Raw genomic sequence first — 23,202 nt, forward strand, 5'->3', positions numbered from 1 at the left:
AAGCTAAAACCTTCGCAATTAAAGAGACGTACAGTGGTTTCTGAAATCTTTACTCTTATTCGCGAAGGGAACGTGATTTTGAGGAAAGGGGGAACTGCATTATAGCCACACAGGGAGGATATTAACGTTAGTCACGTCTAAAGTTGTTCTACTCAAATAAAACTTAGAGAAATAAAATTTGAGTACCAGGAACGCAGTACGGCGAGACAGTAACATAATTATTTAAACTCAAAGTCCTCACTTCGCAAATTTCAATGAATAATTAGAAAGAGTCATTTATCAGAAAATGTTTAGAAAGGAACAAATTAAAAAATAAAAATTTTCCCAACTTAATCAGAGTCGCTAGTTAAAAGAGCACACCCTTCATCACATAAAGAACGCAGCCCTCTCATTGCCACATCTTTCATGGAAACATGCTTTTCACTCTATGCACCGAAGCCAATCGTCATTTGCATGACAGCCGGAACAGTAACCACCAGAGTCCCCACAAAGTAGGTCAGTCTTATTCTCCTTTTCCTGCTCTTTTCCCAGTGCCTAGATTTGTTCCGGTCCCTGACTAATTCCGAAAGGTCTCCAGCCACCAAAGTCCACTTCATAATGAGAAAACGCCCCGAGGAGCGATAGCTTTCGACCGGTGTTTGGTGAAGGCGTTGTCTCCCGGATGGAACGATCTACTGACGTCGAACGAGCAGACCATTCCTAATTTTTGCTTCCTGATGGGGTTTCTTGACACCGATTGATGTTTCAGTGTAACGGACTTTCTGAGAGAGCGAGAGCTAGGAGCGAAGGTCATTTATGGTAGAACTTCCGGATTAAATGCGTAAATCCCCGTAATCTGGATCCAGCTACTGCAGATCTTGAGATGGCAGTTTTCATCCGAGCCTCGGCTTATAGGTTTTAAAACTGAAGTTCGGCAATTCATCTTCCAGGGTTCTCCCCCCCCCCTCCTCCCCTTGTAACTGTCCAGAGCCTCATTCCAATAACATTTCAAGGGATGGAAAAAGCTTTTGTCCAGTGGCTGGGGAGCTTATGTGCGTTAATTGTAATCCTGCACACTTCTACATAGGGGTACGCGGTAGCGTAGTTGGTTTGGGCACTATGTTACAAGCCACAAGGTCGCGGGTTCGATTCCCGATACGGTCACTGGATTTTTCAATTGGCCTAATCCTTCCAGTCGCACTGTGGCACTGGGGTGGACTCAGCCGCTAACAGAAATAAATCTGGAATCTTCCGGGGGTAAAGGGAGGTCAGCGCATAAGGCTGACAAACTCACCGCCATTTGTGAGACGATTGTCCAGAAAATGTGGGAGCCTCGACGTCTCAAAACCCCCATGGGCCTCTACAGCTCGTTATAGGGATAGTTTTACCTTTACCTCTTTACATTCCTACAGACTTGTTTTTCATATGCAATAATACGGTTTGCGAAATTTCTTAACCTCTTAGCCGAGACACGAATTGGAATTTGTCGCTATTCCTGCGCAGATTATGGCACTGGTTCAAGAGGAATGTAAATGCTAATGCCCTAATGCTGATGATTTTTAAAAAAATTTGGGCTGTGGGCTCCCGTCAAGGCTTCCAGGGTGTGTCTTTTTGCCCACGCCTTGTGCCCAAGGTTCTTGAGCCGGGGATCACGACTCTGGGCAGAGGCGAATTGTGTGGGACAGCGCATCAGGAGTGGGGTTTAAACTACAGTCTAGGATTCTATGTAATCTGCAATGTATCGTTTGTACGAACAAATAAAATCCTGTTTTGTGGTCTTCACGGTTGTGACAGGGTTAGTGTGGTTGCCTGACGCCTCTACCAGCGTTCGGGGCCTCCATATTGATTCCTTCTTCAAAGTTTGACAAAGGCAGAATGTCCCTCCGAACCGTGCCATAGCTCAAGCGGTTAGCCGGTGGCTTCCCACCGCGGCGGCCGGGGTTCGATCCCGGGTATGGTCAAGTGGGATTCGTGGTGGACAAAGTGGCACTGGGGCAGGTTTTCTCCGAGTACTTCGGTTTCCCCTGCCAACCTTCATTGCACCAATTGCTCCACAATCACCCTCACCTATCATCTGGGGCTGGTACAATAGGCCAGAAGTGCCAGCAGTACAAAGGACTTAGTCCCACCCCACCAAGTAATAATAATAATAATAATAATAATAATAATAATAATAATAATGTTCCTCCGAAACTCTGGCACCTGCCTACCAGACTATACGGTGTCACTATCAACAAAAACACAGTATGAATCTTCGCCAGGACAGAAACCTTAAAGCTTGTACAGGCAGCCTGTAGCCTAGCCAGTCTGGCTGATGGTAGCTCATACCCTCAGGAGCTGCCAGTCTTGCATGACAGTTTCAGCAAGAACCCGTCCGTGGAACCCACCCCAAGGTATCTGAAACCAGTTCATACACCGGCATACTATTTCTTTAATGTTACCCTTCCATATTACGGTCAGCTGTTCCAAGTGGCCTCTTCCCGTTATCTTTTTCCGCCAGTATTATGCGTGCGTTCCCATGCGCGCTACACGCGCAGCCCATTTCATACTCCTTGATTTGATGATCTTAATGATATTTGGGGAAGGGTGTAAATCATGAAATCCCTCCTCGTGAAGTATATACGTAATTTAGTCTATTACTAAACTGTACCAAAAGTAAACACTGCCTCAAACGACACAAGTAGAACTGGACTCGGGCACTGAACCCGTGGATGCGTCAGTTCTCCTCCCGGTGTGCTGGCGACATCATAAATAGTTATTGGGGTGTTACCGTACTACTGCCGTAACGTTAGATTACAGGATCTGACGGCACTGCTGCGTACGCATGCGCAAACTATTGTGCAAACGTCAAGATAAGCACTGTTGCGTCAAATGCTGAATTCATTCATAAACTTGCAGACGCAGCGTCACGTCACAAATAGCTTTCTATGTAAGGTCAAAATGCATTGTGACGAACATCGCTGCCGTATGCGAAAACTCGGACGCGTTGTTGTTACGTTATTCTTTCAAAGACCGGAATTGCAAGCATCAGCATTGTCACAACAATCACAATTCCTGTGAGCGGACTTCATGGAAATGATGTAACGTACAGACTGTGATCGGGGAAAATGTACACGAAAATGGGCAGCATGACGACCTGTATGAGGGTGCCGTAACCCAGTTGTCCCACCGCCCACTCCTAGTCTGCTTTCCGTATTTAGTGTTTGTATGTTCCCTAATCGCCACCCGGACCATAACATCATATTTATTTCCGTTTAATGACAAAACTAATGTACTCAAGATCCATTTCAATATTATCCTCCCATAAATGTGATCTCTCTTCCCTTCAGGTATTCAGACACACCATAACATACAAACCTACAGACATGGCTACATGTTGGATCCACTCAGTACTTACTCTGCTGGGATCGAGTGTGGGGTGCACTATTGAGAAACTGAGGTTTGATTCCCAAAAAGAGCAGAGATCTTCTCTTCTCAATAGCATTCAAATCTGGTCTAGGCTGACCTCCTATCCAATTGATTCAGCGGGCTTGTTAGCACGGGATAATGTGACTGGTGTATGAAACTGACCATTCAATTCCATCTAGGGCAGAGGGTAAGAATGCGTGGAGGTATACCTCCACTCCCACATATGTCCCCATGACGCCGAGGTTAATTAAACACAGAGATAACTTTACATTTAACTTTCACTTCCCACCCAGGACAACTCTGCTGAGCGCAAAAGCTTACAACAGGACACCTGCAGCTGGAGTAGTTTATTGTCTTATGTGAGATTCGTCCACTCTGTAGCTCGCAGGCAAGTGTTGCCCCAATATTTTTGGAAGCCCATGCCATATCTCAGGCAATTAGTCACTGGCATCTCCCTGTGGAGGCCTGGGTTCAATTACAGGTTAGCCCATTTGCAATTTATGGTGGACAAGTACAACTGAGTACTAGAACTGAGATTTCTCTGAGTACTTCATACTTTTCCTGAAAACTATCATACAACAAATACTCCATGTTTATCTATTAACAGAAGATGATAAAATAGGCTTATTTGAGACTGCAATACCAAGGAATTCAGTCTCACTACACTCCTACAACTAACTATTTAGTATTTTGAATTGTTTCATTTTGGTCCGTTACACTATCAATCACCAATTATCAATAGAACCTCCGTCGAGTGTAACAATATATATATTCTTGTCACCATTTTCTCACATTTGCCTTACATGTTTCGGCTCACAAAGAGCCATCATCAGAGGCACCCACAACAAAAACATGGAAACACTTACTTGGACGGTTTTAACTTTAATTTTAACATTAACGACTCGCCTTGTGGGTGATTTTTTAAATGCAAGTGGGATACCCGCACTCGGGATACTGGATGTTGTTGTGTTTTACGCTCCGATACGTGTAACATCTTCCACAAAACTGTATATTGTGATTGTTGAGCAGTGCAAGTGTTTCCATGTTTTTGTTGTGGGTGCCTCTGATGATGGCTCTTTGTGAGCCGAAACATGTAAGGCAAATGTGAGAAAATGGTGACAAGAATATATATTGTTACACTCGACGGAGGTTCTATTGATAATTGGTAACTATTTAGTGTTTGATCCTCCATTAACCTTTGTGATATACTGAGTGACATATGCCAAAAGTGAGAAGTTTATTTTGTTCCAAGTCCCATTTCAATACAATCAATACTTCAAATATCAAGGCAATCACTACAGACTTCAGCAACAGAATGTTGCAGACTCACAACTCTGAAGATTCCTTTCTCTGATAACCTAGTAAATGACACTGATGTGGCTGAGCTATTTTCCACACACTTCAACTTTGAACATTTACTTTCAGATCAACAGATGACAACATGTGGTACCGGGTGGGGTGCTTGGTCCAAATCTCAGCCAGGACACAGGACTGAGGTTTTCCCTGGTTTCCATCAGGCCCTCCAGGAAAATGCTGGGATAGTACCTAAAACTGGAGATGATCGCTTCCTTCCAGATCCTTTCCAATTCAACATTTATCCCACCACTTAATATTACACAGTCAGCATCAGAAGATAACAAGAAGAAGACACACGGAAAACCATTTGTGCCATTTCACCAGCGAGACAGAAATTTCAACATCACTAATTTTATGCTGTATTCACAATGTCACAATCCTGTTGCACCTCTGTTGCTACGCGCCGCACAGTCACATGTGCAGTGTTCCTAAACACAGGTCACAATATACATATGCAGTGTTAGGCAACACAATCTTGTGTCTAGGGTAATGCCACCATCTCTGGTGGTATCTAAAGCAACTTCAGGGTTATTTCAATGAGCTGTCTCAACAGAATCATCTAGCATGGGGCACTGAGCACCCTTGAGCTGCTCTCTGTGGTGCTGTATGGAAAGTTGGTCCTTTGCAGAAGAGATATCAGTTCCATATGGTCATCACTCAGCTCCTTTTTCCAGTGCAGGTTGGACATAAACAGAATCTGCAAGCAAGCACTGTAATGACTGCTGTTGATCATCACATAAATATACAAGGAAAGGTGAGCTGCAAAACCAAGAGCAGGATATGCAATGACTGCTGGTGACTGTTGTACAACAGACACAAGGAAAGGCAAGCCAGAGGAACCAAGAGCAGAATATGCAATGACTGCTGGTGACTGCTGCATACAGACACAAGGAAAGGCGAGCCACAGGAACCAAGAGCAGGATATGCAATGACTGCTGGTGACTGCTGCATACAGACACAAGGAAAGGCGAGCCACAGGAACCACGAGCAGGATATGTGATGACTGCTGGTGACTGTTGCACACAGAAACAAGAAAAAAGTGAGCCACAGGAACCAAGAGCAGGATATGCAATGACTGCTGGTGACAGCTGCATACAGACACGCGGAAAGCGAGCCACAGGAACCAAGAGCAGGATATGCAATGACTGCTGGTGACTGCTGCATACAGACAAAAGGAAAGGCGAGCCACAGGAACCAAGAGCAGGATATGCAATGACTGCTGGTGACTGTTGCACACAGAAACAAGAAAAAGGTGAGCCACAGGAACCAAGAGCAGGATATGCAATGACTGCTGGTGACTGCTGCATACAGACACAGGGAAAGGTGAGCCACAGGAACCAGGAGAAGTATATGCAATGACTGCTGGTGACTGTTGCATATAGACAAAAGGAAATGCGAGCCACAGGAACCAAGAGCAGGATATGCAATGCTGCATACAGACACAAGGAAAGGCTAGCCACAGAAACCAAGAGAAGGATATGCAATGACTGCTGGTGACTGTTGCATACAGAAACAAGAAAAGGTGAGCCACAGGAACCAAGAGCAGGATATGCAATGACTGCTGGTGACTGCTGCATACAGACACAAGGAAAGGTGAGCCACAGGAACCAAGAGAAGGATATGCAATGACTGCTGGTGACTGTTGCATACAGACACAAGGAAAGGCGAGCCACAGGAACTACATCACTGGGCAAAACAACTCACCCCACTCTCATGCGATGTTGATTCCACTACAAAGTGAAAGTTCTGTCACAAACACTCAGGAGTTGGAAAAAAATGAAACAAGACTGGGAAGAATATTGATCCTGACTTCCCTTTAACTACTTCCGTCTCAAAAGATGATAGATGTACTTATAAATGATTAATTCTACCAGTCAATAATGTCTACAAGTCAAAAACACCTAATACACGTGTTTCTACTGCCTAAGTCAGTCAGAAGCATGTCTGTAGTTTCCGACATGCTTACATACTTACTCATGGAGCTGAGCCCTTCTGGAGGAGCTGCCAATTCTGCAGCTACTCAAGAATTTCCCAGCATTTTATGGAACCCGAAGGTTCATCACCGTGTTCACAAGAGCCCTCCACTGGTCCCTATCCTGAGCCAGATCTATCCAATCCATACCATCCTATCCTGTAATTTCCAACATACAGAATAATAATTTGAACAAATCTCTAGGTAAACCTGAACATCAAACATTCTTCACTTTAGGTTTCCATGGCCTTGTATCCAATGTGTAACTTTGATTTTTGGGGTTTAGTCTCATTTTATTCTGAAGCTTTACCGGTGTTTCAGCATATACAGTCATCAAGATATACGAGTCAGTAGGAAAACGTGGACCAATACAGTGAATCTCCCATTTAAAATTTCTTTGGGGACCACTGAATTTGAACACTAAACTGAGGAAAATTTTAAATGTGAGAAATATACAACTGAATTGTTGATTTTGGATCAAATAAACTGAACAGGAAAAACCTTAAAATTGAGGGACATTCACCTAGGTCTGATGTATATTATGTGTTGCATTAGAAGTGAGAATATGATTGTGGAGCATGGTGTTAACCAATGGAAAGCTGAAGAAAACAAGGTGAGGCCAGACTTCACTACAGCTCAGTCACTGGAGGGCCAAGGGCTCTCTTGCAAAACAAAACAAAATATAAGTTTCCCGCAGTCACATGTTATTTTACAGCCTACCAATGTACAGTACAAAATTGGTGCTTGTTATGCTTCCAAAATAGCAGCTACCTGGGCTAATGGTAATGTCACAGTCAATGGTGTGGCATTTGTATTGAATTCTGTGAAAATCAGACAGTTGGTTAAAGAGTTATTAGAGGTTGGAAATACAGAAACATACAAATATTGTGGCACCACAAATCCTACAGAATGCAATGCCATGTAGATAGGTTCTACAGGACTTCATGTTCATCGCTTCTCAGGAGACAATACTCGTCCATATTCTTTTCCAGAATAACAAATACAGGCTAATAAATTATCTTCTCTCCTTCTTCCAGCATCAGCTCCAATATTTATGGTTCAACAGATGAGACAGACGAAAAGCCTCCAATCTTTTACTCTTCCTATAATTCCTACTTTTCAAATTCTTGCTAGCTCTCTCCTCTCCTTTTGATAACTTCCACTACGTGGCTGAACCATCTTAATCTTGATCATTCCAACAGGTCTCCTTCCTTTAAATTTGAATTCAACCACCCTTCCTTGCATCTTTATTCTGTCAATTTCTTTAATTGTCAGACAATTTAACAGTGCTGCCTCTAATTCTATTAGCAAATTTTAAATCAAAACTCCTCTAAAAAAACAATTTATAATTCTGTCCCTTCTTGCTTTTCTGTCAACACGTCTCTGAAAGTTCATATTAATTACTTGGATTTTGCTGCACTTCCTCTCTGTAAGGGCCCATCTTTCAGATATGAATGTTGGAATCAGTTTAAAATATATTTTACAGATCTTCTTACGTTGTTTTGGGATTTCTATCATCCATAATATCACAATCACATATGAATCACAACGATTCATAATTTTATACAACCTAGAGCTATTGGATGAGGTTTGCAGGTCATGTAGCACGAATAGAGGAAATGAGGAATGCGTATAAGATGTTGGTGGGAAAGCCAGAAGGAAAGAGACCACAGGGAAGACCAAGGCATATGTGGGTGGACGATATTAAAATGGATCTTTGAGAAATAGAATGGGATGGTATGTATTGGATTGATCTGGCTCAGGATAGGGACCAGTGGAGGGCTCTTGTGAACATGGTAATGAACCTTCAGGTTCCTTAAAATGCTGGGAAATTCATGAGTAGCTGCATAATTGGCAGCTCCTCCAGAAGGGCTCAGCTCCATGAGTGAGTAAGTAAGTAGAGCTATTTTGTATTCTTCTAGTGACCATTCCATCAATCTCTCGCTCCCTCTCTCCCTGTCCCAAAGAAGTTCAGTTCCAATCTGCACCAACAACAAATCTGACATTGCAACAGCTGGTTCTGTCTGATTATGACAGACTCAGTGAAAGACCAAACAGCTGATGGTGCCAAAATACTGGTTTTACTCTCATGCTATGCAGGGTGTCTTTCATCACCATGAGTATGATCATAAATTGAGGAGGCAGAAGGTAGATGGCAGGGTGACCACAGGTGCTTAGACAGTGCTTCTGAATGTTGAAATCTTGACAGTTTTTGTTTTCACACTATTGAATTTCTCATAGTAGGCATGAAAGAAACATTATCAAAGGTGCATAAGAACATAACCTATCCTGTGTCCCATTATGCTTCTAATAGGGAACACTGAAAGATATTAACAAAATTACTCCATGCTCTTGTCATTGTGTACAGTAGCCACAGCTATTAAATCAGTGCGCAAGTAAAGCAGTACAGTTTCTGGATGTGATTAAAATCCTCATGCACAATTATTCTTTTTTTAAATTGCAAGAGGAAGATTTAATTCCTTAATTTGAGTGTTATTTCTTACTGACAGTTTTAGCCACAGTTTACTGTGCCACTGACAAAGAGGGCAGCCATATCCTGGACAAAGGAGAGGAACTTCTGCCTGTTTATGATGTAATGTGTGTATGTTATACATACATCTTAGTTTTAACCTAGTCATTTTTTTTTCAGGTGATACTTAGTTAAATTTTCCTCAAAACGTTTTAGGCCATTAAACAGTGATAGTCTTAAAATGAATTAATGTAAATTTAAAGTTACACATGGGATAACTGTAACAGAAGTGCCTAAATAGCTAACTAACTTCCTGGAGCAGCGTTCTCTTTGACAAGCAAATAATTCACCCTCTCAAGAATTCCCGCAACTTAAGGAACTTGAATTTTCATATCACGCTCATAAGACCTGACAATTGGTCCTAATTAGGAGCCAAAGATCCAGTCCCTACTCTCCTTCCTTATTCCTTTCAGAACCAGTCGAATACTATCCTCTCACATATGCATTGTTCTTCCAAGTGGTCTCGTCTCTCCACGTTTTCTAACCTTAATTTTGTATGCATTTCTCATCTATCCCATGCATCCTACATTCCCCACCTACCTCCCAGTCTTAAGTTGGTCATTTTCATAATATTTAGTGAAGAGTACACATTATGAAGCTCCTCATTATGCAATTTTCTCCAGTCTCCTGCTATTTCATCTCTCCTAGATTCAAACATGCTTTCCAGCACTCTGCTCCCAAACAACTCAACCTGTGTTCCTCTGCACAGACGAAACTGGGGGATGCTGTCTGATGGATGGGCTTGCACAGTGTATAAAGTATTGCACTGGATATGGTACTTAGATGGTGCTGGGCAGTGTTTCTCGACTGGTGGGACTTGACAAGTGGCTGGGTAGGACATATGACCTCAAAAGTAAAAATATCCTTTAAAAACTGAATTTCTTCTAAATAACACATAAAAATTCAGTTTGCCCCCACGGTAAACATATTATATCTCCAGCACTAAGCCGAACCGGTTAATGCTGTTTAAGGAAATAATCACTGTTTATTGTGAGAACTATGCGGAATACACAAATACATTTTGTGGGCAAAATGTAGAGTTTCAGCATGTTAAATCAGGTGGTACATATAATGACCACTGGGCTCTGAAAGGTTAATATACCACTAACATTTACCTGATTGTAAAATGTCATTTCTTTCGAAGATATAATTTTGTCTTCACTGTGGCATGCCAGGGGTTCAGAATCAGTGGAGTACACTGTGAGTCATGTGATCCAAAGCAGAGATCAAGATTCAAGTTGTGCTGTGGCACTAGGACTTACTGTGAGGATCCCAAAGAGGGTTCCAATGACGATGCCAGACAAAACATCACTCCAGTGATGCATGTAGTCTGACACTCTGCTGAGAGCCGTGGCCCACGCAGCCATCACAGCCAGAAACTGCAGGAGGTGTTTCAGCAGCTTGGAGCCTTCCCATGTCATGCGGATCTGCAGGTACATCTGCAGCAACAGACCAGGAAGAAATACGATATAGTAGAGAATGGGGAAAATTACATAACAGTGACCTTCATATGAGCTTTTAAGCATTCACAGCAAATTAAAACACAGCACTGAAATGGGCCACCCATCAACTTGTAGGATAGTGCAGCATCATGCTGCATGGGCTTGGTAGTTAAATGAATGACAGGAATGAGGCTACAGCTCCACCTTAGCTTCTGTCACTCTAGTGGCTGCTTGCTTAGCTTATACTTTCACCCTGAGGACAGAAGGAAGGTGTTCCTCCAAAATGCTGGTGTAGTCCTGCTGGACCACACAACATCACATTCTGGAAGACAGTACCCTAAACTGTGTCTTCATTCTAAAGACCAACTAGTTAATGCTATTTAGGGAAATAATCACTGTCTGTTCTAAAACTTATAATAAACACATAAATTGGTGTATACCACATTGGAAAAATTCAGAGTCGCTAAATGTTAGAACAGGTCTTGGTTATAGTTACCACTGTACTTTATGATGTATAAGAAAACAGGTTCTCACCATTTGAACCTATAGATTTTACTCAGAACATGATCCAGTGGCAAAGTCTTTGGATATGGTTTTGAAACTCTGGGTTCCATATCAACATAGCTAAATAGATTATTAAATTACTGCATATTTCTTAGTGTAGATATTGCATAAAGTAGTTAGCTGTTAGACTAGATCAGTGTCTGGTTCAGTAACAGACTGGCTGCCTCAAAAGATAAACTTTTCTTTTACAGAATTTAACACAAGTTTCAGTGCCAGATTCTGGTAACTTGTGGCCCTGACAGATACACTTTCAGAGGCCTTGTTCTGATTGTTACTATATGAATGGGTAATCTACTACGACAACTCTTAAAGTAGTTGCATTGAGCCTGGACCCTTGAGCGACTGTACCACTGTGCCCAAGTTATTCTGGAATGGCATGAAGACCATTGGAGATTCAGTAGGAAATTGTTGAAGCCAAACTTTGTAAAACATAGATAATTTCAGTACATCTAAAAAGTTCTGAATAGAGAGCTACATTTACACTACAACACCAAACTTGACAGGAAAAGAGCATGCGCTAGTGGAGGTGCTGTTATCTAGAGGAAAACTTGTGGTGAAGGTGAACATGACTAAAGCATGTAAGATTTGAGGCTTTCACGGCGNTAAAGCATACCTTCCACTGCTCTTATTTTCTTATTCTGTTCATAACTACTTTCTAACATTCTTAATAACAGAAGAGCCTTCAGTGTTTATAAGTTAGAATGCAGGAGAAATGTGTACTCACTATTATGAATGTGGCTGCATAGAAAGACAGTGATGAGTGACCTGACGGAAATGATAACCTGCATAGAAACGAATGCAAAGGGGGTCAATGGCTGATTGATTTTTATTAATTCAATATATGAATGCTGTGTTGTCAATTGCACACTGTCTGAAGTACATCTGACATATGCATGTCCAATATATTATGAAGAGGAAGACCAAAACAACATGCTGAGGTGTGAAGGAACAAAGATCTGGAGGGATGAAGTTATGGACTACAGAATTAAGAATACTGATGCAGAAATTGGTAATAGGGGGAGAGTTGGATGCAAGAGTAAAGAGCAATAATAATATGCATGACTAAATACAAAGGTAAATGGGTAGAACATGGTAAGAAAGCATGATAATGAGGCATAAATGAATTTAGATGACCAATTAGTAAGGGAAGTAAGAGAACATTTATGATTAAAAAGTTAATGTACAATAGCTGAGTTTTGTACTATAGGAATAATAATTTAAGTGTGAAGCCAGATACAGAACCAAGAAATCAAACTCTGGCATCCCAAAGTGTAAACTGCAACAGTCCTAATAAAGTATACATTCAATCATTCAGTCATTCTGTCAATATATGCAATGCTTCAAGAGTTGGCACTACTCCCAAAACATCACGCAAATGAAATACACCCCAAACAACTGACGATGTCCAGCATAACACTAACATATTTCACTACACTGTTTCAACTAAAGAGGTTATGCAACATCAGATCATGAATAGTGGGTAGGTAGGGGAGTTTGAACGCACAATTCCAGAATTTACCTGGTGACAATGATGAAAATTATGATCACCAGTAACCAAGCTAAGGCTGGACTTCAAAAATATATGTCCATTAAATTAATCTGTTCAGTGCTGGGAAATCAAAGTAGTGCGAGATTTCGAGGGGCTGTGGTTTGAGACCTACTTGATATGTGTGGGATCACAAGAAAATCGGTGTTTTATTTTCAGAAATGAAGATAGGAAAGAAAGTTTTCATGTTGAGTGCTCAACATCAACAGCATAACTCACTTGTGGGTTTATGTAGCTTAATGTGGTTTCTGTGCACAACATCAACCAGAGTAGTATCCTTGACACATAGCAACCCTGAAGCCCAATCTACATTTTACTTGAAAGTTCAGTTCCTACCTTACAGCAAAAACATTATGCATCCATTACAAAGACCAACAATGATCTAATGCTGTTTGGGGAAATAATCATTGTTCGTTGTGAGAACCATAAAAACATGAGTCCATAAGCACAGCATGGTCAGAATGTGGAGTGTTTTTAATGTAAATGTGGCAAGGTGCACTGAATTTCACTGTTTTAAATGTTTATGATAGTTCGCACAGTCTACACTAAATACTGTCAAGTAAATAAATTATACATTGTGATCCTGCTTAATCTTTAATCTTTCATCATTGAAACACTAGAATCTGCATTTGTGTGTATTGTCATAACCACGCAGACACGTTCTTTGTGTGGGACATATCCTTCCCACAGGTACATTACAGGTTAAATGGGTTAGAAGTCTCTTCATTCCTAACTGAGGTGATGCAAGAGGGCCAACTGAGAGAGGAAGGAGAAAGCATGAGGAAAGTACACTTGGGAAATCCACCAGTGCCAGTGTTGATGTAAAGACCAATGCCTTGCAAACTTTCTTTGTATCCATCATCTGAGTAGCTCAAGAAGATTTTAGTGCATTCATTCAACAAGAAAGCTTCCAATCTTGAAAAAGTAATTAATATTATTGACTGCTGATTAAAAGTGTGCTGAATGATGAGGTCTGAGGTTTTCTTGGCAGTGAAGGTTCATACTATGGTCTTCTGGTTTATAATACCAGGTAGTCTCTGATGAATGGGTACCAGCCTTTCAGAGGTACAGAAGTAAGGCAGTATGTTCCTCTGAAAGGTTGGTACTCATCATCCAGATTATGAGATGTCATAACCCACAAAAAAAAAACATTTACTAGTAAATTCTCACTCCAATGAAAATGTCAAGTAACAAACAGGTTTATTAGTGTTTCTAACAAACAAAGATGAACAATGAATGTGACAAGCAGTTACCTGGCATCCTTGATGAGGTCAGGGTTGCCTGAGCAGGTGTAGCTTGTGATGTACTTGTGACCTGCAGCAGTGCAGTCCAGTGCCACAGGCAGGCAAGCAGCCAGGAAGTGGGGGCGCAGTCTGCCCACCAGACGTTTGGCTGCCTCGACAGTTAAAAGCTGCATGCCCCCACCAAACAGGAATACCCCTATGTGGGCATAGCACTGCACCATCCAGAGGTGAGGTGTCCAGCCAAACAGCACCAACGAGGTTGGATGGACGAAGCCTGACTGCACTATCTCCATTATCACAACCTGCACACATAATGATGATTTAACCCTTCCTGTGATCATATTCTGCTTCTGAAGATGTACAGCGTTTGACAACATGAATACAAGGGAAAATAAATTCTTTCACCATCTCATGACATTTCTAAGAAATTTCAAAGAAACTGTAATTTCCATGGAACTAGTGAGATCTTCTTTTTCACATTTATTTATGGTCTGAAATCAACAAGGAATACCATCAAATTATATAACTTTTACTGCATTTCCATCAGTCACGTGCTTCTAATTCCCTGACATGTTCCATTCCTTATCAGACTATCAACTTCTTTTTTACAGAAATTACAAGAAAACTTTATAAAAGTATTATATGCGCAGAATCCAAGTCATAATTAATCAGAATTAGTCAGCTGTGTACCATGCCCTGAGCCAGTTGGCTGCTTGCCTCATTCGTTTTTGGGGTCTGTAAATACATACAATGCAGTGATATTAGGATTTCATGCATTTTGGATGGATGCATATGGAGAGTTTACATGTAAACTTGATGTTGTGGTTCACCCATGCAGATCTGGGATCCAGAATGCTGAGTGCAGAACACTCATATTGCACCTGAACTGTTCTACACTAGGGGTACGTGGTAGCGTAGTGGTTAAGGTACTATGCTACAAGCCGGAAGGTCACGGGTTCAAGTACCGATGAGGTGATTGGATTTTTTTCAATTCCAGCCACACTAGGCCCTGGGGTTTACTCAGCCTCTAACAGAAATGAGTACCAGGAAGTAATTAAATGATTTTCCTGGGGAGTGAAGTGCGGCCGGCGCGTAAGGCCGACAACCTTACTGCCATCTCTGAGCCGATTGACAAGGTAATGTGGGACCCTTGACGTCTGACAACCCTATGGGCCTTCAAGGCCTGTTACAGGGATAGCTTTACTTTTTACTTTTTTACTGTTCTACGCTCAATGTTATGTAACCAACATCTGCCCAGATGAACAATAACATCATGGTAAATACATGATTACTCTGAGACAGGAACTGAATGTTTTAAATATTATTTATTTGGTTGAGCAGTTAGTATAACATCATGTTCAGGAGATCCTGGGGTTGAATCTTCAACTGTAGACAGGTAATCTTCACTGATGTGTATTTGTCAGTTCCTTCAGACAAATGTCCACATACTACATTGCCACTTTGTTGCAGATCCCATCAAATTCATTATTCACTTGTCATTTCATCATTTGTTGCTTCTTATTTCCATGCACTCTGAGTTAAATAACGATGCTGCCAGCATTGACACTGTATAGCATGGCAGGACAGATGAACTAGAAGGAAGTGGTCCTGTCCCAGTTTAGATACTATTCTGCCAGTTACCTGGAAGGACTGAGGGGAAACCATGAAAAAAATAAGTCTGGATAGCTGGTGTCTTGGCTGAGATTTGAAACAAGCATATCCCAAATATATTAGCACTAAAACAGCCTGTTTTGTTATTCAGTTTTAAAAAATCTGAGGTTCTGACAGTAGAGTTAAATAAACAGCTACAAAATAACACAAATTGAAGGGCAGATCGAGTTTCGCGAAAATCTGTCCACTGGTTCCAAACAGCTCCATCTATAAACAAACAGACATATGTGCAAGATACTACAGCTGTCTTTGGTATTTAGAGAAACATAACTTTCTTGTTTCCTACCATGGACCTGAGACAAAACACCAGAAAACATTATCAGATTTACTCTGCAGTCTTCCCATTATGTACAGAAGTCACAGCTCTTAAAGTGACATGCAAGTATTGCAGTAGAGTTCCCAGGTGCAGTTCAAATCCTCACAGCCAAGTTTTCTTTTTCTGACTGCATGAGCAAATTTTAATTTATTAATTTGAGAGCTGCTCCTTCTTTAAAATTGTAGGTACCGTTTACTGTCGATACTGAAAGGGAAAGCAGCCATATCCTGATACCTCTGCTTATAACTCTCACCACAATTATGGGCACACCCACTGCCACCACACCAACGGTGACGTCACTGACAGTCTGGTACTTGGGCACCGGGTAGCGGATAGACTCATCGTCACAGAAGAAGCCTCTGTGGACTGGTTCGTCAAATACATACAACAGCAGCAGCAAGACGAGGCTCACTGGAAACAAATGAGTCACAATTACCACGGTAATACTCTGCCCTGCATTCAAGAGGATCCTGGCTTTAATATCTACTGGTTACGATGAGTATTATATTGAGACTGTGCCATAGTTCAGGCAGTTAGTTGCAGACTTCTCACTGTGGCAGCCTGGGTTCGATCCCATGTCATGTGGAATTTTTGGTAGAGAAAGTGGCACTGGGGCAGGTCATCTGTGATTGGTACAATAGGCCAAACAATGGCTGATGTAACAAGTGGACTCAGTCTCACCCCACCCAAAGAAACTACAAAAAAAGAAAAAACTACAACTACCATGTATTGTACTGATTGAGGTTACTCATAGTTTTCCTCAGTCTCTGTAGATTAATGTCAATATAGTGTGAACTGAGGTTTTCATGGGATGATAATTTCATTTTTTTTTTTTTAATTTAGATGAGTGATGATCTCTACGCCACGGCCGCTTTACTCCCAGGGATAGAGCCCCTGTAACACTGGATGGGACCGATTGGCGACAGTCAGTTCAGAGGCACTGTTGGTAGCCCTGAATTATTAATATGTACTCTGTATAATAATCCTGTGATAAGACAGTCCAGATGTAACAGGCAGAATAAACAGACACCAGTTCCTTATCAAGAAACATTAGTCAGGGGGCCACGCAGGGAAGATCGTCAAGTGTGAGTGCTTCACTTAACTACGCTCTGAGAGACTACATAGCAGGGGTGGCCAAACTCAGTAAACATCGGATCCTCATATGATAATTTTCGTAAGTTCGAGAACCGCAACCGGACGTGGATTGGACGCCGTAAGTGTTCGGATGTGGACATTCCAAACAGCGAATTTTCTTACATTTAATCCATTTCCTAAAGAAAAGGAGGATCAACTGACGTGTTTGTGCCATGAGCTGCAGTTTGACCACGTAGAATGGCAGGTTGATTGATGAATTGGAAAGGATTCTGAAAGAACCGGTCATGACCTAATGAAGGTACTGTCCCCGAATTTGGGTGGGGAGAACTGAGGAAAACCCTGGCAAAGTCAGTCAGGATGAGATCCGAATCGAGCATCCCCCGAATATGAGGAGACTAGAGCTGCTAGAGCGGCAAAGCAAATATGCGCGTCCCTAATCGTTAGTTTAGTTTATAGCCGGAGTAAGGAATGTGGGCAGGGTGCGCAGTCTGTCTGCATGCACGCTCCGCACAGTAAATATATGGGGCCACACATACACGCAGCAAACTTGCTACCCCATTGCGCAGACTCCAGTCCTGCGGATCTTGTGCCGTTTAATTATACAATTCAGTCTTTCATCAATGGATTTATAGCCCTTCGTTGAGCCCTGGCCGCTTTTTTTCAGTTCCGTAATCCTATACGCAGTCGGTAGGGCTCCTTGGACGGGAGATCTGCCAGTCGCAAGGCCTGTACTCACACACACGACAGCACAAACAAAATAAGAGCACACAGACTCCATGCCACCAGTGGGATTCGAACCCACAACCCCAGTGTTCGGGCGGGCAAAGACCATACCTTAGGCCGTGCGGCCACTGTGACTGACGTAATTATAGGTATAATCTGACTGCAAAACAAATTAACCCGTGGGTTCGCGTGCTGAATTAGTGCACAGATGGTCATAAGATGAGGAGCCGGGATAGCTCGGTGTGTATGGCGAAAGGCCGGGGTTCGATTCCCGGCAGGGGCAAGCTGTTTCGCTTGTGCACAGCGTCCAGACCGGCTCTGGGGCCCACCCAGTACCCTAAGCCAATGGGTAACGGGGACTCTTTACCTTGGGGTCAAGCGGCTAGACCGTGAAGCTGACCACTCACCACTATCTAGTGCCAAGGTCAAGAATGGTGGATCTATACCTCCACTCCCAAATGCGTCTTCATGACATAGTACTTAACTGATTAAGCACAGGGACAACTCTTACTTTATGGCCATAAGATCGAATCGTAATCAAGTCAAAATGTTACTGAAGAGAACTCTCTTTTGAGATGTGACGGCGTGTAGCCCGGGAGAAGTTCGCCGACGTTTCGGAGGAACGTGCTGCCTCCATCAGGTTCGAAGATGTGACCAGCAAGCAAAGAGCTCATATTCAGTTTAACCAAATATAATCTAACTTCCAGCCGCACTAGGCCCTGGGGTTTACTCAGCCTCTAACAAAAATTAGTACCAGGAATTAATTAGATAATTTTCCTGGGGAGTAAAGCGCGTAAGGCTGACAACCTTACCGCCATCTTTGAACCGATTGTCTAGATAGTGTGGGACCCTCAACGTCTCACAACCATATGGGCCTTCACGGCCTGGGACAGGGATAGCTTTACTTTTACTTTTTTTTTTAATTTAAGGAGAGAGAGAAATATCACTTAAGGGTGAGAAGTCAATATTATTGTTACATTGGTTACTATGGCAATCTTCCCCCTTCCTATCTGCTATCTACAGGCGCAGACATTAACATACACGAGCATGAACTGTTTCCTGTAGGTTTGTGTGAGTGCGGAACCTGGTTTCTCACATCAGTGAAGAACACAGACTGATGAGTACAGGGTGCTGTGCAGAATATCTTGATCCAAGAGGGATAGCATGATAGGAGGCTGGAGAAAGCCGCATAATGAGGAGCCTCATAACTTTTACTCCTCGTCAAGTATAATTAGAATGATCAGACCAACGAGGGCGAGATACGCTTGGTATGTAGCACGCACGGGGGAGAAGCTGAATAAATACACGGTTTGGCGGAAAGTAGGAGACCACTAGGAAGACCTAGATATCAGTGGGTTTGCGGACTGGATTCATATGACGCAGGAAAGGGACCACTGGCGGGCTTTTCTGAACACGGCAATCAACCTTTGGCTGCTATAAAATTCTGGAAATTTCTTGAGTGACTTCTCAGGAAGAACTTAGCTCGCGGTGGGTTGGTAACATTACTTAGAAATGGTCACTTTTAGTTGTTATGGCCGCTGTTTCGGAAGGAACAGGACTCCGAGCAGCCCCTCACGGCTCCGTGTGCAAAACTTGGTTCTCTCGGCGAAATCAAACAGTGCATGATGACTTCAACCTTCGCTGCCTGCGGAGTCATGGCCCTAGGCAATTGTACATTAAGTGTGATTACGTAGCGCTTGTGACACGACACGCGATGGGAGCGGAACAGTTCGTTGTTCCCTCACTCGCTGTGGGGACGGCTGTGCTCCGTGTCCAAGTAAATTTGTTTACTTTGACCGAATATTTCATGGCCACTCGAGCTCGTAAACGACGACAGAGAGCCTTCGTTTGTAGTGTAACCGAACAGCCTACTCCAGGGTGCGGTTGCTCGGCTGGTCATGAAACTCCCTGCTTTTGTACAGCCTGAGGAACCCACCACTGGGCCCTGCTGTGGGCCGCGTGAAGCAGATCCCGAACCTCTCGCTCTGTTTCTTACATCAGTACCTGACACACAGAGAAACACACGGGGGGCTATGAGCAGACAGGGAGCCCAGTCACCTGCGAGGTATAACAATACTGGCCAAGTCATCTTATCGACAACTTGCAAGTAGTCTACTGGGTTAATATCCATTTGCAGCCATCTCTCTTAGTTTGAAGTGCAGCTGAGTCTCAGCACGAGCCACACCGGCTGTTTCCGGGGTTCTGACGCCGAGCTGGGGCAACAGCATCCAAACTGGCTCTGGCGCCCACCCAGTCTCTGTCCAATGGGTGCTGGGGGCTCTTTCATCGAGGACAAAGCTGGCGGGACGTACAGAGGTTAAGTATGCATGGAGCTATACCTCCACTCCTCCACATGCTTTCATGGCCTCGTAATTAATTAAACTTAGGGACAACTTTTTGCCTTTGTCTTTACTTTTGCCCCACCTTTCATTGATAGTGAACGTGTCTGCCACCGTCTTGGCCCGGTGTCAACGCTCTTGATTTGAACTCGGCACCTCAGAAATACAAAGGAGTGCCACCCACTCAGCCCCGACGTCTGGGACATGTGCAGCGATACAGTAAAGTATTTCAGTACCAGTAGGAGAGCGACAAGTGATTTCTGAATTTCGCAACCGTCAGCTCACTGCGACCTGCGCGTTCAGTGTCACGTTCACGTTTATACCCGGTCCAAATACATCGTGAGCGAGATGTAAAGTGAGTGGTCAGTTTCGCCCTCCGACCGTATTTGCCCCTGGAAAAAGACGCACAGTATCGGGGCTATTTCGAAATGCGCCGTCGAATTGATTGCGCAGGTTCGCGGTTTTCTGAGAGAGTATTTACGTAACGCGGTAAGATAGGGCCCGATATCGCCCAGTTATCCTCGAGATAACGTCTGTCAGTTCATGGATGCAGTCAGATGCTTCTAGATGTGCGACAGCGATTTCGGTTTTCTGGGAAAGTACTGCCGATTGCTCAGTACACCGAGCAGTGAACTTCCTCGATCAGTGCATGGGAAGAACTGTCTCGAATGCCAAATGTTCTTGTTTTGAACTCTGGGGCCTCCGATCTCCCCACGCAAATGCTGTCTCCTCATCCGCTATTCAATCCTCACAGCAAAACAGAATGTGGCGACATTACCACATTCCTCGTATATCACAATCTTGGCCCTCTGCAATGCAATGGTAACTGTAAAGGTACAGCTATCCCTGTAACAGGCCGTGGAGGCCCATAGGGTTGTTAGACGTCGAGGCTCCCACATTTTCTCCAGACAATCGGCTCACAGATGGCGGCGAGGTTGTCAGCCTTTTGCTCCGGCCACCCTTTACCCCCATGAAGATTCCTGGTACTCATTTCTGTTAGAGGCTGATGTGCCATTAATAACGAGATACCCTGAAGTTTGTCCCATTCAGTCAAGGGTGACGCCAGTTCTCCGAGCGAGGATCATCAGGTTCCCAAGCAGGAAAGGAGAAAGGGGGGGGGGAAGCAGCCAGAAAATTTGTTTACAAAGTTACGTTCAAGCCGTTTAACACAATTTCATTGGCCGATCTAGGGTGACCAGAGAAAATACGTTTCTTTAAACAGTTTTAATTTTTTGTACCAATATTTGACATATTTTCTTCCTTTTTAATTTTAATCCCCCCCCCAAATGCTTGGCCTCCTTCCCCCGCCCCAGTCGCTGTACAGACAGCTGTCCCTGCTCATTGTACACACCAGCTAAACCCACTCGTTTTTACTTACGTGTATTACTGTATGTACCGACTGATGTCAAGATGAAGACGTGTACTACTACTACTACTACTACTACTACTACTACTACTACTACTACTACTACTACTACTACTACTACTACTACTACTACTACTACTACTACTACTACTTAAAATTATTCCTGGACCTAAATAATTAGGCACCATTCCACGAAAACGTATGAAGGAGTGGAGGTACAGCTCCACCATTCAGACCTCGGCACTAAATGGAGGTGACTGGTCAGCTTCTCTGGCTGTTATGAAGAGAAAAATATTTTGCCACTACCGGGAATCGAACCCTGATTCCTCGGTCGTCCAGCCCGTAGACTAGTCGCTATACCGAATGAAATGTAATTCGTTCAGTGTGGGACTACTCTACTGAAGCAACACTTACGAAGCAGAATGCAGGCGATGTCCGTGAAAGCGGTGCGGAAAGACAGACTGCGCGTGGCCATTCCGCTCGCTTGCCAGCCGCGCTACTGAACCTAGTGAAGGACAGAGCCCTGCAAGCATGGTACCGCCATCAGGCCCGAACTGCCGCGTCATGTGGCCCCCCTCACTGCCGATAGTCCCGATAAAATTCAAGGATGTATGTGTATGTTGGATTCGATGTTCTCTCAGCGGTATGTGGGATGTGACGCCGTGCAGTCTGGTGCAAGTTCGCAGATTGCTGCTTGCTAGAGTATGATAGTAGTTTTCCATAAAATTTTAAATGTGCTCTACAGTGGGGCTCGAACTTCATAGTAAGAAATGTTTCCAAACTTTGCTGTCGAGAAGGGTACAGATAGGCCACGGCCACTTTCTCCCATATCTTTTCCTATCAATTATTCACTTATCGCTCCGCCATTCGACACTACGCCGTTAAAAAATGCAAATAAAGTTAATTGTCCTCGCGCTTCCTTCGTTAATCACCACACCATTAAGGTGTATAGTGGAGTGGATGCATAACTCCACGTAATCTTAACCTGATACCTGATGGAGGTGCGTGGTCAGTTTCATACCCCGGGCGCTTTGCCCCCGAAGGGTGAGCCTCAGAGTCGACCAGAACGCTATGAGGATGAGAAAAATCTCTTGCTTCTACCGGGTATTGAACCCCAATTCCTCAACCACACAGCCCGTAGCTACACCGACTGAGCTATCCCAGCTCCCCAGTCAATCATGAGTACCGTAAATGAATTCAGCTAGACAAGAATTCCCTGTTGTAGTAGAACCACTGACAGTTCATCGTCATCTTTAGCCTCGGGGAGGACCCAACAGAAAACACCGTTTCCAAAAATTCCTCTATTTTGCTTGCATATTCGTTGCAGCGGGAACGTGTTTACCGAGTCGTTGCCTAGCAATGGACGTCTCTTCTGGATCCATCCGTCATGTCACAATATCAGGAGCCAGCTCAGGTTAAGTTCACATCTTCAGATACAAACCCTTTATGATATGTTGGAAGATGAGCAACTGCTGGGTCTGACGCGTGAAGCGGTCGGCAACCCTTCAGATGTACGTGAGATCAGGTTCTCGCGGGGGCCACTATTAAGATTATCGTCTTCTGGAATGTGTTCCGTCTACAACATCTTTGAGGGCACAATATCTTCAAACACTGGCAAAAATCGTTATTCATTTTCAGCACAGGAAGAGAA

General features: G+C 43.4%; 1 protein-coding gene across 2 annotated transcripts in view; it reads right to left on the reverse strand.

Moving 5' to 3' along the window:
- The window catches only part of LOC111863268 (hillarin), an 86,006-nt gene that overhangs the window by 49,414 nt on the left and 13,390 nt on the right, over nt 1–23,202 (reverse strand). The window contains exons 1-5 of one of the 2 annotated variants that reach the window (XM_023849431.2): nt 21,966–22,071; nt 16,282–16,439; nt 14,051–14,343; nt 11,976–12,033; nt 10,508–10,684 (exon numbers count right to left, since the gene is read on the reverse strand). In XM_023849431.2, the coding sequence (XP_023705199.1) occupies nt 10,508–10,684; nt 11,976–12,033; nt 14,051–14,343; nt 16,282–16,439; nt 21,966–22,026 (747 nt within the window). In that variant the 5' untranslated portion in view covers nt 22,027–22,071. Of the gene's footprint in view, nt 1–10,507; nt 10,685–11,975; nt 12,034–14,050; nt 14,344–16,281; nt 16,440–21,965; nt 22,072–23,202 lie in introns of those variants that run through there. The other variant, XM_033750984.1, reaches the window with a different exon arrangement.

This window comes from Cryptotermes secundus, unplaced genomic scaffold (assembly GCF_002891405.2).
Source record: "Cryptotermes secundus unplaced genomic scaffold, Csec_1.0 scaffold929, whole genome shotgun sequence".
Lineage (NCBI taxonomy): Eukaryota > Metazoa > Arthropoda > Insecta > Blattodea > Kalotermitidae > Cryptotermes > Cryptotermes secundus.